This window comes from Centruroides vittatus, unplaced genomic scaffold, assembly GCF_030686945.1.
Source record: "Centruroides vittatus isolate TY-2023 unplaced genomic scaffold, ASM3068694v2 contig_744, whole genome shotgun sequence".
NCBI classification, from domain to species: domain Eukaryota; kingdom Metazoa; phylum Arthropoda; class Arachnida; order Scorpiones; family Buthidae; genus Centruroides; species Centruroides vittatus.
This window is the reverse complement of record NW_027122480.1, coordinates 117533-130817: the sequence shown is the minus strand read 5'-3', so window position 1 is coordinate 130817 and position 13285 is coordinate 117533. Positions and strand designations below refer to the sequence as shown.

Genomic DNA, 13285 nt, shown 5'->3' with positions numbered 1-13285 from the left:
ATGATCAGATGGTTGATAATTCTGCCCATTTATTCCAGTATAAATAAAATTTAAAAGCTAGCATATTTTTAGTTTTGTTGATGAATATGAACCATAAAAGTTTATTGTATAGCCCATAACAGAATCATGAAATAAAATTTTAATGAATTTATCTTCTGCTTTAAATTTTGCATACTAAGTAGGAAATTCAAATTCTTGGTTTCTTAAAGCAGCATTCAGTTAAAAGAATCACAATTAATCGGCCATGTAACTTTCTTCACTTTTCTTTATTTGTGGCACATTATGATCAAAGTTGTCATCAGACTGAACAAAAAATTTTGAACAAGTTAAAATAAAATATTAAATATATTACACTTTACAATGCCATTCATATATTTTAGATATTTCTAAAAATCATTAAAATTATAGAAGTTTTGAGTATTCATTAAAATATTTGTTACTATTACTTCCATAATTATTTTCTTAAAAATCTCAATTTTAGCAATTCTTGACTTAATAATTAAAATTAATTCTTTTCTTTTAATACTTAAAAAGTGTAAAAAATGTTATATATATAATTAATCTGTATTAGTGAAATAGCAATATTTAAAAAGACTAACTATTGATTACATAAATATAGACAGGACCAGATCAATGGGTGAGGTGACAAGGTAACTGTGTTATGCAAGGAGAGGGGTGGAAAAATTAGCAGTCAAAAATGTTCAAAATGAGAAGAAAAAAAAAACAAAATTAGTTATTGTAATATCATTGCAATGCCAGGCTGCAATTTTTAATTATATTTTAATCTAAAACTACTTACAGAATGAATCAAAATATAAATTATTTAAATTTTTATAATATGAGATTATGTGAATATTGTACACCTTAGAGGGTTGAGTGATATATTATTGATCTTAGTTTATCAAGAATCAATTCTATACCAGATTTATTGCTCTGTATAGTAAGGTAAAAATTTTGAATGGAAATCACATGGCTTTCTGTCCAGACTGGAAGTTTGTAGTTTGTATATATTTAATTAGGGCCTCTGACCCTAAGCTTTACATATCTGGTCTCAGTTTTCATTTAACTCCATTCTCAAGATTAACAAAGAACAGACTAATGACAATGGGAATGTATAGATTTGCAGTTTGAAAATTGCTGCTAAATAGTAAGCCAAATACAGTAAGTTTTTAAAATTATTTATAAATAGTTCATACATGAATACCAGTACTAAAAGTGCTCTCTATTGGAAATTGTTCTGGAATTGGGCAGAAATAATTGGCTTTGCTTCAGATGCAAGTTACTATTGACCCAGTACTGAATATGGAAGATATCTTTAAACTGTTGTTGAAAACCACAAGAACAGTAATTTAATTATTTTTATGATCATTTTTGGCATTAAAACTGAAAGATGAGTAGCACAGCACAAGATTATGAAATTTTAAATACTCAAAATTATCAGTTAATTGTCAAATTATGCTAAGAGGATTATGATCTTGGTCAATTATCTAATTTGTTTTATTTAATTTTGGCTTCAAAACATTTATTTTTTGTAAGTTATTAATTTCATTGTTTTTTTTCAATTTAGAATTTATCAGCTGTTAAAAAAACAAAAATTGGAGTCAGAAAAAATTGGGAAAAATTTTACAATATATGCAGATGAAACTAATATTGACAATTGGAGTGATATATTTTATGATATTGGAAAATATCAACATTCCTGTAGAAAATCCTCATTAGGTATGTATAATTTACACTTTTTCTTCTTAAAAATAATAATTTGGAAATATACATTATATGTTGAATTTTTGTTCTAAAATCTATTAATAATTATTAAAAAATTTTTTAATCTATTTATGTGAACAATTAATAATTGTTTAATTATATAATATAAAGATACTTAATTAGAAAATTTTGCAGATAATTTTAATCAGTAGTTTTGAAAAATTCTTAAAATGGTTATTTTTGTTACAGTCACTTTTTTCAACAGTAATTATATTATTGGATAAAAAATTATTTTTATCATAGTATTTCTACTAACATAGTTCATTATGTGATATTTGAAATAGTTTATATATAAAATAAATATTAGAAAATCAAAAACATTTTTGTATTTTTGGTTTAGATCAATTGTTTCATGATCAAATTGGATCTGAGACGTGGTGACCTGATCACATATTCCTTTTTGGTAGAAGAGTTGTATTTTATTTTAAATTCTATACAATGATACATATTCTTCCTGATACATATGAGAAAGTGTTGAAGGTTTTATTGATATGTGATCAATTTATGGCAGTGGAATTCATAACTTTTTTCCAAATTGGCAATGCAGAACAAAATGCCCAAAAACACTAGAATCAAGAAAAAAGATGGAAAAAGTGTTGTCATAAAAATGAGTGGTTGTGTGAAACAGGTGCACAGTGATGCTGTTTATCATTGCAGATGGCAGTAAATTATTGCCATATGTTATTTTGAAATGTAAAACTATACCAAAAACTAAAATGTTTGGAATAATAAATAAAACTCAAGAAAATTGTTAGATGGATAATTTCCTCATTCTGGACTGGATTTTGTTGAATGTGGAAAAATTGATCTGGAGAAATGCTAAATGCAAGCAGCATACTAATTCTTGTAACATTTGTGGCATACAATAGATGAAACAGGGCATTTTCATTTCATCCATTGTATGCCACAAATGTTACAAGAATTATCTTATGTAACTGGAGTACTGATCAAGTAATCATCTCTGGAGTTCTAACATCTGTGTTACAATTCTTAAATGTTTGCATTTAAGAATTGAAATAAGCCATTTAAGTTTGCCCTGAGGGATCAGTATATGCAGTGGCTGACAGAGGCTAAACTTTCTTGAAAGATAAGATGGCTAGAAATTGAGATGATCTATGAGTGAATTAAGACTTTTTGGACATAATTTCTTCAGAATTGATGGTGAAAGCTTCAGAAGTGTGGCATTTCAAATACTCTCAACAGCTTACAAGATTACATTCTTTGGGACACTGATTCAGATGTCAGTTCTGACGATGATGATGTTGACTTGTCATTTCTGCATGAACTAGATCCACTCCGAATTCTATGATCTTCTTACTGAATCATTGCAGTCAGTTTATTATCAAATTAGTAAAATTTGTTTAATATGTAATAAATGAAATTGGAGAAGAAATTTCTTTATATCTCTTTTTCTTATTGGTATCTTAAAAATGAGCTGTGCAAATTACTTGGTGATTATTTAAGTATATACAACATTATTGAATTTAGTATTTTTAACCATTTCAGCAGAGGTGGTTGGTGTTATATCAGTGAGAAACTAAAATTATTAATAAGACTAGTGATGACACTGTGATTTGTTTGTTTTACAGTAAAATAACAATAATTATTCTGCATTGTTGTCATTTTGCTTATTCTAATAATTATTAACTGGGGACTTCTTTACAGTGGAAAATAGAGAAATAAGTGTTGAAATAGATTGATCAGTTAGTACTGAAAAATGTATAAGACTAATACAGTAGAATCTTGATTATCTGTAGATCTGGATTATTCATGGCAAATGTGTAAGTGAATATGCTACTTTTTGTATACTCTAATTCTGTGATTCTCAAACTTTTTCGATTCACCGCCCCCTGTGTCCGTAAAGTTATACCCAATGCCCCCTAACTCATTTTCTCTTGTGTGAGTAAGGATTGGAAATATTCTTAGGAAAACTTTTCTATGAATCTCACACTTTGTGCCCTTACCATACATTGTTCTCAACATCTGGAAACCATTAAACGCAATGTTTCCTCTTATCCGTTTAACAGAGGAAAGGGAACGGCTGTCAGTGACCCCAACTTTTGCCTTTGGTCACCGTTCAGTACCCTGCTTCCAGCGCCCCCCTAGATTTACTCACCGCCCACAAGGGGGTGTTATCGCCCACTTTGAGAAACGCTGCTCTAATTCATAAAAGAAAATTTAAAACAATAACATTATTACAAAATAATTTGTTTCTGTTACTCTATATTATTTAACTTCAAAGTGAGACAAACCATTCATATTAAAATGTAACTAAAATAATGCACATTTTTATTCTCAAAACTATCATAAATATCAGCTGTATAATAAGTATAAATTGTTGTTCTTATATATGATTAAATTCACTAAGGTATAAAAAGAAGCTTAAAAGTGCTAACATATAAATTGTTCATATGTGTAATTTTTAATCTGAAGGAGTTAGAGCTATTCACATTATCTAAGTTTTCAGTTACCTGAGACACTATTGGTCTACATTGTCTCATATAATTGGGGTTCTACTGTATATCGAATAATTTGTCTCAGTCATGCCAACAGCCTGACTGAGTATGGCTTTATATAAAAACTATGTTTGTTTCTTCTTTTTAGACAATATAATTGTATATATTTCATACCAGAATGAAATAGATATGATAAAAAAATTTTGACTTGGTAGTCTTTAGGCTGCCGAGTCAAAATCACTTTGTTTGCGTTTTCATCATATTGTGCTAACTACAACTTGTTAAGATTATCCAATCTGATTATCACTTACTTATCAGACACAAGATGAGTTTTTGGGCAAGTTTGAAAAATAGTTCTTCTTCAAGGTATTTAGATATTTTTAATGATTTTTAAAGGAAAAATTTGTCAATAAAGTTACAAAGACATACCTATAAATCCTTCTTGAAAACATAGAGAATTTTTTAGAATTAACTGGTTAAAAACAGTGACAGATTACAGAAAGTCCTTACACTGATGCAAATGTAATGGAATACTTTGAAAGATCTGTTTATTCTTTTGATCATAAAAACTTACTATTAAATGGATAAAATGTCTTTTCATAATTATGAAATAATTAGTGTGTATAATATACAGGTATCCCCTGATCAGTGTAATTAATTATTCTCTCAAAGCTACCATGTATATCAAAATTGTGTTAATCAAATACTGTACATTGGTACAACAGTACTCAACTGAAAAATCAACATTCCCTAGAACAAATTTTCAGTTAATAACAAATATTTTTATTTTAATTTTGTCATTTTTAAGAAAAGTTTTCTATGATAAAAATGAGTAACTAATGTAAAAATTAAAATGAAACCTTAGAGCTGCCTACCTTCCTCATACAAAATTATATATGATCCAGTTTGTTTTTTCACTTAATGCATGAAGAACACAATCATGTTTTTGGTGAGACACTAAGATTTACTCAAATTTACAAGTTGTTATTAGTCAATTTTTAATAATTTCTTCCTGAAATTTCTTTTCATCAACAGCTTTTGGGTGCCCTGTATGTTTTCTATTCTTTAGTTCAAAATTTCCTGAATGAAACTGTCAAAACCACATTTGACATGTCCAAAGTATAGGATCATCTTCCTCATACACCAAGAGTATTTTTTATGAAACTAAAAGCAATCATAACATGCCTAATATGAATTTTATCTGCAGAAATTTCGATTTGATTTTACATGACCAAAACGTGAAGTATGAAGTAAAGTTTTAAAATTACCTTCTAAACAAAAAATACATCAGCAGTAATGTGTTAAATTTTACAACTATCATAATTAAACTACATATCTGTATTGGAAATCACCCTCTGCACAAAAATAGCAAACTCACAAACTCCTTTTTTGCCAAGGAAAACATATTTATGTTAAATAAAGATGGCTATTAAAGCCATATTAATTAAAACTTTTACCATATATATATAAAAGGATTGCCACAATTAATCTCACACATTAATCAAATCCTACATTAAGCAAAACTGCATTAAGCAAGAGATACTTTTAGATCAATTTTAAAACTAATGTTCTTGGATTAAGATTCTTAGTTTAGATTTTAGCTTTTATTTAAAAACAAGTAGTTTTTTAATTATAATTTATAATTTTTTAGATGAAGTCATACCACACTATGGTCAGCATTTTTGTAACTATAATTTACAAGGAAAAAATTGGAAATTTCAATCTTCTAATAATATGACTGAATCAGAAAACACAGTAGCTGTTGATTTCCAAGGTAAATTTTGTTTAACATTACTTAAAATATAATACATATAATGCTTTTATTTTTTGAGTAACTAGGATAATCTCATTAATTGTATATTTAGAAGTTATTTTTGAAATTATGTGATTTATGTAAAGTATCAGACAAAAAACCATTTTAGTTGTAATAAATTTGTTTATATTTTTATAATGAAACATATTAGTATTCAGAATGATTCACCAATTAAAAATTTTAAGTTATTAAAATTTATAAAAAAATACCACTTTTCTAACAATCCAGCAAATTATTTAATATTGTAAAAACGCTTTCAATCGTCTTTAATGGCCTTCGTCAGTTAAACGTATAATAATGAAAAGAACATTAAAGAAATAGAACATAAGGAAATTAAAATTATGAAAAATAATAAGTGCACTTGCATAAAAAAATACAATGATAAGCGCTTGGGGATTATCAAAATTAAATAATGACAAAGTGATAAAGATATCACTTATCTTTATCACTTTGCTTATCATTGTACTTTTTTACGCAAGTGCACTTATTATTTTTCAAAATTTTAATTTCCTTATGTTCTATTTCTTTAATGTTCTTTTCATTATTATATGTTTAACTGATGAAGGCCATTAAAGACGGTTGAAAACGTTTTTACAGTATTAAATAATTTGCTGGATTGTTAGAAAGGTGGTATTTTTTTATAATTTAGTCTAATTCCAGTATAATTTATTATATTTATGTTATTAAAATTTATTTTTTTGTCATGTTTTATTGTATACTCTACCCTGTTGATCATTTAACTCATACAAAGTTATATGTGCTTCTTCATATTGACACTAGATTATCTTATTTTTTCTTTATAAATTTTTAAATATTTTCTTGTATGTATTATAAATTGAAAGCTTTCTTAGAGCTACACTCTGTTCTCTGTTTTGAGTGCATTATATTATAATATCACATTCAAGTTTTTAATAGATTAATACTATAAAATTATATTTATTGAATGTTAATTCAAATAGATTTTCAAAAAATAACATTATAAAACATATGTAAGTTGATGTTCTGTCAAAGCTGTATAATAAAGTACAGTCTCTTTTATTCTTTAAAATGCATCATATCAAATCTATATTTATTGTAGTTTATATCATATTGCATAGGATATATTTATAAGACCCTTAAATAAAACTTTTGAAATTTTTATAATTTATCATTTTTTTTATTTATTAGTAAATTTTTGCTCTGTCCGATAAAATAGCAACCTTTTTTTTACCTTCCAGCACTATTTTAATTACGTAAAAATGTTTTCAACTGCTTTAAGCAGCCATCTTCATTTAACCAATAAAAAGAACATAGAATTATAAAATTATGAAAAAAGCACGTAGAGTTTTAAAATTTACGAAAATTTAAACGAAATTCTATTGCGCTCACGCAAATTGTCGGTAACGCGCTTGCACGTTAATCCAAACGTAGTAACGTAGGCATCGTAAAATATTACATTAAATAATTTACATTAAATATACCGATAAAAATATGGCATTTTTAATAATGATCTGTCTCTTTAACAAATTCTCTGTTAGTTTAGGTTATCAAAGAAAGATTTCCAAGCTGACGCCAACGTGTCCGCATCTCTATGGTTGATGCAGTTTGTGGTTAAATGAGCTCTGTGTATTTGCATTTTCTCAATGTGTTTAACAGCTTGTCTTGATCTTGCGGCCCTCACGATCGAGGCTTTATCCCAAAATACCGTTATTCCTTGCTCTTTCGCAAATGCTGCCAGTACCGTAGAATCAACATTCTTGTTCACTGACTGCTTATGCTCATATACTCTGTTTTAGGCTCCTCATCGTAGCGCCGACATACACCAGATCAGTGTTAAATCGATTATCTCTAATTGGGATGGAATATACTCCTGTTCTGTCGTTGTGCTTTTCTTTTCTCTTATCGTTTCTCAAGATACTATACAGGCGTAACCCAACGGTGTATAGTATTTTGAGAAACGATAAGAGAAAAGAAAAGCACAACGACAGAACAGGAGTATATTCCATCCCAATTAGAGATAATCGATTTAACACTGATCTGGTGTATGTCGGCGCTACGATGAGGAGCCTAAAACAGAGTATATGAGCATAAGCAGTCAGTGAACAAGAATGTTGATTCTACGGTACTGGCAGCATTTGCGAAAGAGCAAGGAATAACGGTATTTTGGGATAAAGCCTCGATCGTGAGGGCCGCAAGATCAAGACAAGCTGTTAAACACATTGAGAAAATGCAAATACACAGAGCTCATTTAACCACAAACTGCATCAACCATAGAGATGCGGACACGTTGGCGTCAGTTTGGAAATCTTTCTTTGATAACCTAAACTAACAGAGAATTTGTTAAAGAGACAGATCATTATTAAAAATGCCATATTTTTATCGGTATATTTAATGTAAATTATTTAATGTAATATTTTACGATGCCTACGTTACTACGTTTGGATTAACGTGCAAGCGCGTTACCGACAATTTGCGTGAGCGCAATAGAATTTCGTTTAAATTTTCGTAAATTTTAAAACTCTACGTGCTTTTTTCATAATTTTATAATTCTATGTTCTTTTTATTGGTTAACTGGAGATGGCTGCTTAAAGCAGTTGAAAATGTTTTTACGTAATTAAAATAGTGCTGGAAGGTAAAAAAAGGTTGTTATTTTATCGGATAGAAATAATTCCAGTAAGCTTTGTTTATTTGTTTATTTTTGCTCTGGTTTTATTGCTTATAGAAAACATAGTTTTTAAACAACACCAATGCCAGAAAGTCTTTTAGAAATTTTATGTATTTAGGTGGAGAAGAATCTACAAAAGATTGACTCTACCATGTGATCTTGCATTCATGTGGTGTGGAAAAGACGTGTCTTTGAGTGTTTCTTTTAATTACAAATATTTATTAGTAATTTTTATCTGGGTTTTATTGTTTATACAAATTCTATAAAATATTAAGAAAACTACATACAAACTACAGCAATTAATCATTCCAATTTGCATGAGACATTTCTAGAATATGTATCCATTGTTCTGTATTCCAAAGAAAGTCTGTCTGAAATGAAAAAATGCCATGAGTTTTTAACTATATAGAAAAAGTATTTTATTTGAAAGTTTGTAATTTTTGAAGTAAATTATGCTGTAAAAATACTGACTTCTTAATCTGCTTATATGGATTTGATTGAGCCAGTACAGTAGAAGAAAAGGATAAGGTAATTCCTATGTTTCCAAATAGCAAATCGTTCCTGGTATCCTCATTGTATTATGTAAATTAGTAAAAGTTACTTAGATGCAGTAAACTACAAAGTTGATTAAGATCATTTGTAATTTGGAATATAATTAAGAATGTAATTTACAGTTGAAATGTTTTTTTAGATTTATTACAAATTTTCATGGAATACGGATAAATGGGTTAGATACATGGTATAATAAAAATAATATATGATATACATAATTTATTATTAAACTTCGCTTTAAGATATGACAAAATTTTTAAAATCTTAAAATACCAGGTAAGATACATACTGGATATCACTAATGTATTACCAGATTATAGATATATTGTTTGTAGTGGTCTATGAAAAAATTTCAGTAAGTTTAACTATTTTATATAATGACAGAAGATAAATTTGTAGTCTTTTAATTGAATTTTTAGTGTATTTTAAGATGAGTTTTTTAAAAATCTCAAAGTTTATACCTATAAACCTCAAAGTATATATGTATAAAATTAAAGTTCAAGTTTAAGATTGTGCAATTGTTGCATTTGTTATTTGGAAATATTGGAATTATTTTATTTTTTCTTCTACTGTATTGAATTTTTATATGCATTGCAATGTAAAAATAAAAACAAATTGTCTAATTATAAAAAACTTTTTTCATAATTATCAAGCAAATTATGAAAAAACAGACCTCATTCCTACTTTCTCACTTTTGAAAGTGATTGTATCAGTAAGAACTAGATCATATTATTTTATAAATTTATCATATAACTCCATTATATTTTCAATGTGATGCCCATTGATATGCAAATAGCTTGATATTTTAAATCTTTCATATAAGATTATAAAATAAACAGAATACATTTATAATTTCAATAACTGAACATTTTATAAAAACAGTATTATTTCAGATTTGTAAAAATAAAGAATCATATAAACTCAGTAAAATATAAAGATGAATTTAATGATAAATAAATATAATGAATGCTTACAGAATATTGTTATAAATTATTATTTATATATGCTATGGAAGATATGTAATATATTATAAGACAGTGGAAAGGATAATGCATAAACTAAATATTCTTTTGTTCACAGTGTTTAGTTTATAGATTATAAGTTAACATATATATTAACATCAGAATTAATTGTTATACAAAATTAAAAGTTTCTCTTTCTTATTCTGAGAGAGTATGTGGGAACAGTAGTTAAGACCTAATCAAATTTCAATGGTCTTTATCCTTGTAATCATATAAATTACTCATTGAAAGATGATTGTATAATCCCAAAGAAAAATCTAACATTCATTAAAGTATTATTTGCATAATGTTTCAGATAGTATGACATTAATCATCTCAACTCTGTATAAATATTAAAAAAAATAACAGTTATTTCAGGTTAGATTTAAAAAATATCTGCTTAGACTTATACTTTCAAATTCTTTTCATTGCCAGTAGTTCTTATAATTTTATGATAATTTTCCATTTTAATGTAATATTCTGCAAGGCAAGATTTATTTATAGATTTTTGTTTTAGCTCTAGAAATTATTTTTTTATATACACATCTTTTAAATTTTATATCATTTTGTATTTTTGAAAAAGCTTTAGATTTGATTTTTTCCAGCATTTGTTATTTTATTGAAAAAACAAATCCAAATAAATATAAAAAAATTGGTAATTATAACCAAAAATATTAAATTTTTTTTATAAAACAGTAATTAATTGAAATACTTTCTTTTAAATTTTATAATTGAATTCAATTTTTTCATATTAATTTATATATATAATGTATGAAATTAGATTTTAGTATAAAAATAATCTGTTTTTCTTAGAATATGACTTATCAACTACATCTGATATGTTTTCAGATATAACAGATGCCGAGGTATGTTGTATGTGATCAATTTTTACTGATTTTAATATTAATATGAAGAATTAGACCGAATAATGCTGAATTAACAAAGATTTCATATATTTGAATATTGTACTGTACAGTACATTAAATATGAATTTAAGTCATGATATTTTTAACTAATAATATAGATGGAATTTATAACTCTTATAATTTAATAACTCTACAATTTCAATACTAATATCAAAGTTGAATAATTAATACTTAACTTTAAAAATGATGATGATTGAATTAACTAATATATTTAATATAAATATACTTAAAAATTTTACATATGTGTAATAATTACAATGAAAGAGTTATCACACACATGCCTACTATTAATGCCTTATATATCTCTAAAATGCCTATTAAACTATTAATGCCTTATATATCTCTAAAATGCATTTCAGCCCCTAATAAAGTATATTTGTATTAAATATTCTTAAAAAGGGGATTAAGGGCTTATTGTTAATTGAATTAACTGTTTTAATGAATTGTTTTAATATTACCAAATACAAATCTTATTGATCTTGACTATATATATATATAGTCAAGATCAATAAGATTTGTATTTGGTAATATTAGAAATATATATATATATATATATATATATTCAAGATTAACAATATATATATATAATAATACTTTCTTCTTTACTAAAATAACTATGAAACATTTTATCTTGACATTAAAATAATGCTTAATTTAGGTACCAATTATTTTGATTAAGATTGGGATTATATAACATGTGTAAATTTAATATGCAGATTTTTAAAATATTTATTGACAATAAAGGTTCTGTAAAATTTTGATTAAAAAATTAAGTTGGTTTTAAAATTTGATCAGCTTGTTTTCTTGTATGATAAGATTACTTAAATTTTATTAGTTTTGTAAAAATAATATTCCTGACCTAAGAATTACACTTGAACTTCTAAAGTTAAAAATAATAATAATAATTAACTTAGAGACAGTTTTTTGGACTAGATTAGTCTAAATAAGGCTTTCTAAAAATTTTTTAGGGTATAATGACTTTTAGAATTTCAGATATGGAGAATACTATGCTAAATTTAGATTACCAAATTCAATAGTGACTAGCCTGATAACTTTGTTCTATGCTTTAGAAGTCAAGTAACCATCAAATTTTATTTTAAACAATTATCTTTACAACATATTTTGGGATATATCTTATTTTCACATCATTGATTATAGCATGAAACAAGATAAGAATGAAAACATAATTTTTAAATACAGAAAGTTGATAAATTTTGATTTTATTATATCATATTTAGTACAAGTTGACTTTTATTATTCTAATGCAAACTACCAAATATTTGTTTAACTCTATATTTTATATTAATTGATTATAATATACATTGGAAATATATATTTATTACCTAAATATAAATGAATTCTGATTATGTATATTTGTAATTGTGCATTTATTTAAATATAAATGTACAATTACAAATGCATTTATATTTAAATAATAAATACATATGTCTAATAATACATCATACATTAATTTCTAAAATTTCTCTCAATATAAAAGGAACAAATATATATTTTGTAATAAATTTTATAAAATACAAATTTATTTGCTTATTTATTAGTTTAATCAATAATAATTTTTTTTAAAGTATTAAATGTGCTCTATGTTAGTTGATTATGTTTATCCTTATTTAATAATGTGTAGTTTTTGAAGGATGATCTTGTAACTTGCAAATATACTTAGAATGATTAAATTTTTTTTTTTAATCTTAAAATTATTTATTAAATTAATTTAGCTATGAAAGTTTCAATGTTAAAAATATTAATATAAAGAAATTACAGTAAGACCTTGTTTAATGCTTAGGATGCATTCCTACTGTAGACGACAGAGTGCTAAATGAAACAGTGTTAAATGAGGCCATTTTAACACAGAGTAAATAGGGAAAGGAGAACATTTGACCAAAAATAAACAGATTTTACTTTAATATTAAGTTATTTTTATATTAATTTGCATAATAATATACGCTAAATAACACAAACATATGCATGCAGAAATGTAAAGTTCATTTTTTGTGATGAAGGTCCTGACTTTTATGAAATTCTTGATTTTTGCAATAAAGTTGTGTAGTTTCATTTGTTGCTTATTTGTTTCCTTGAGTAAATGTTGGTAGCAGAAGATTGCATCCAAAATG

The 13285-nt window shown here is 25.9% G+C and overlaps 1 protein-coding gene across 7 annotated transcripts in view; it reads left to right on the top strand.

Moving 5' to 3' along the window:
• LOC136981130 (katanin-interacting protein-like) overlaps positions 1-13285 on the top strand; it is a 96690-nt gene that overhangs the window by 20063 nt on the left and 63342 nt on the right. For 4 of the 7 annotated variants that reach the window (XM_067277405.1, XM_067277403.1, XM_067277402.1 and 1 more), the window contains 3 exons: positions 1568-1719; positions 5872-5994; positions 11044-11096. In XM_067277405.1, the coding sequence (XP_067133506.1) occupies positions 1568-1719; positions 5872-5994; positions 11044-11096 (328 nt within the window). Of the gene's footprint in view, positions 1-1567; positions 1720-5867; positions 5995-11043; positions 11097-13285 lie in introns of those variants that run through there. The other 3 variants (XM_067277406.1, XM_067277404.1, XM_067277408.1) reach the window with 2 other exon arrangements.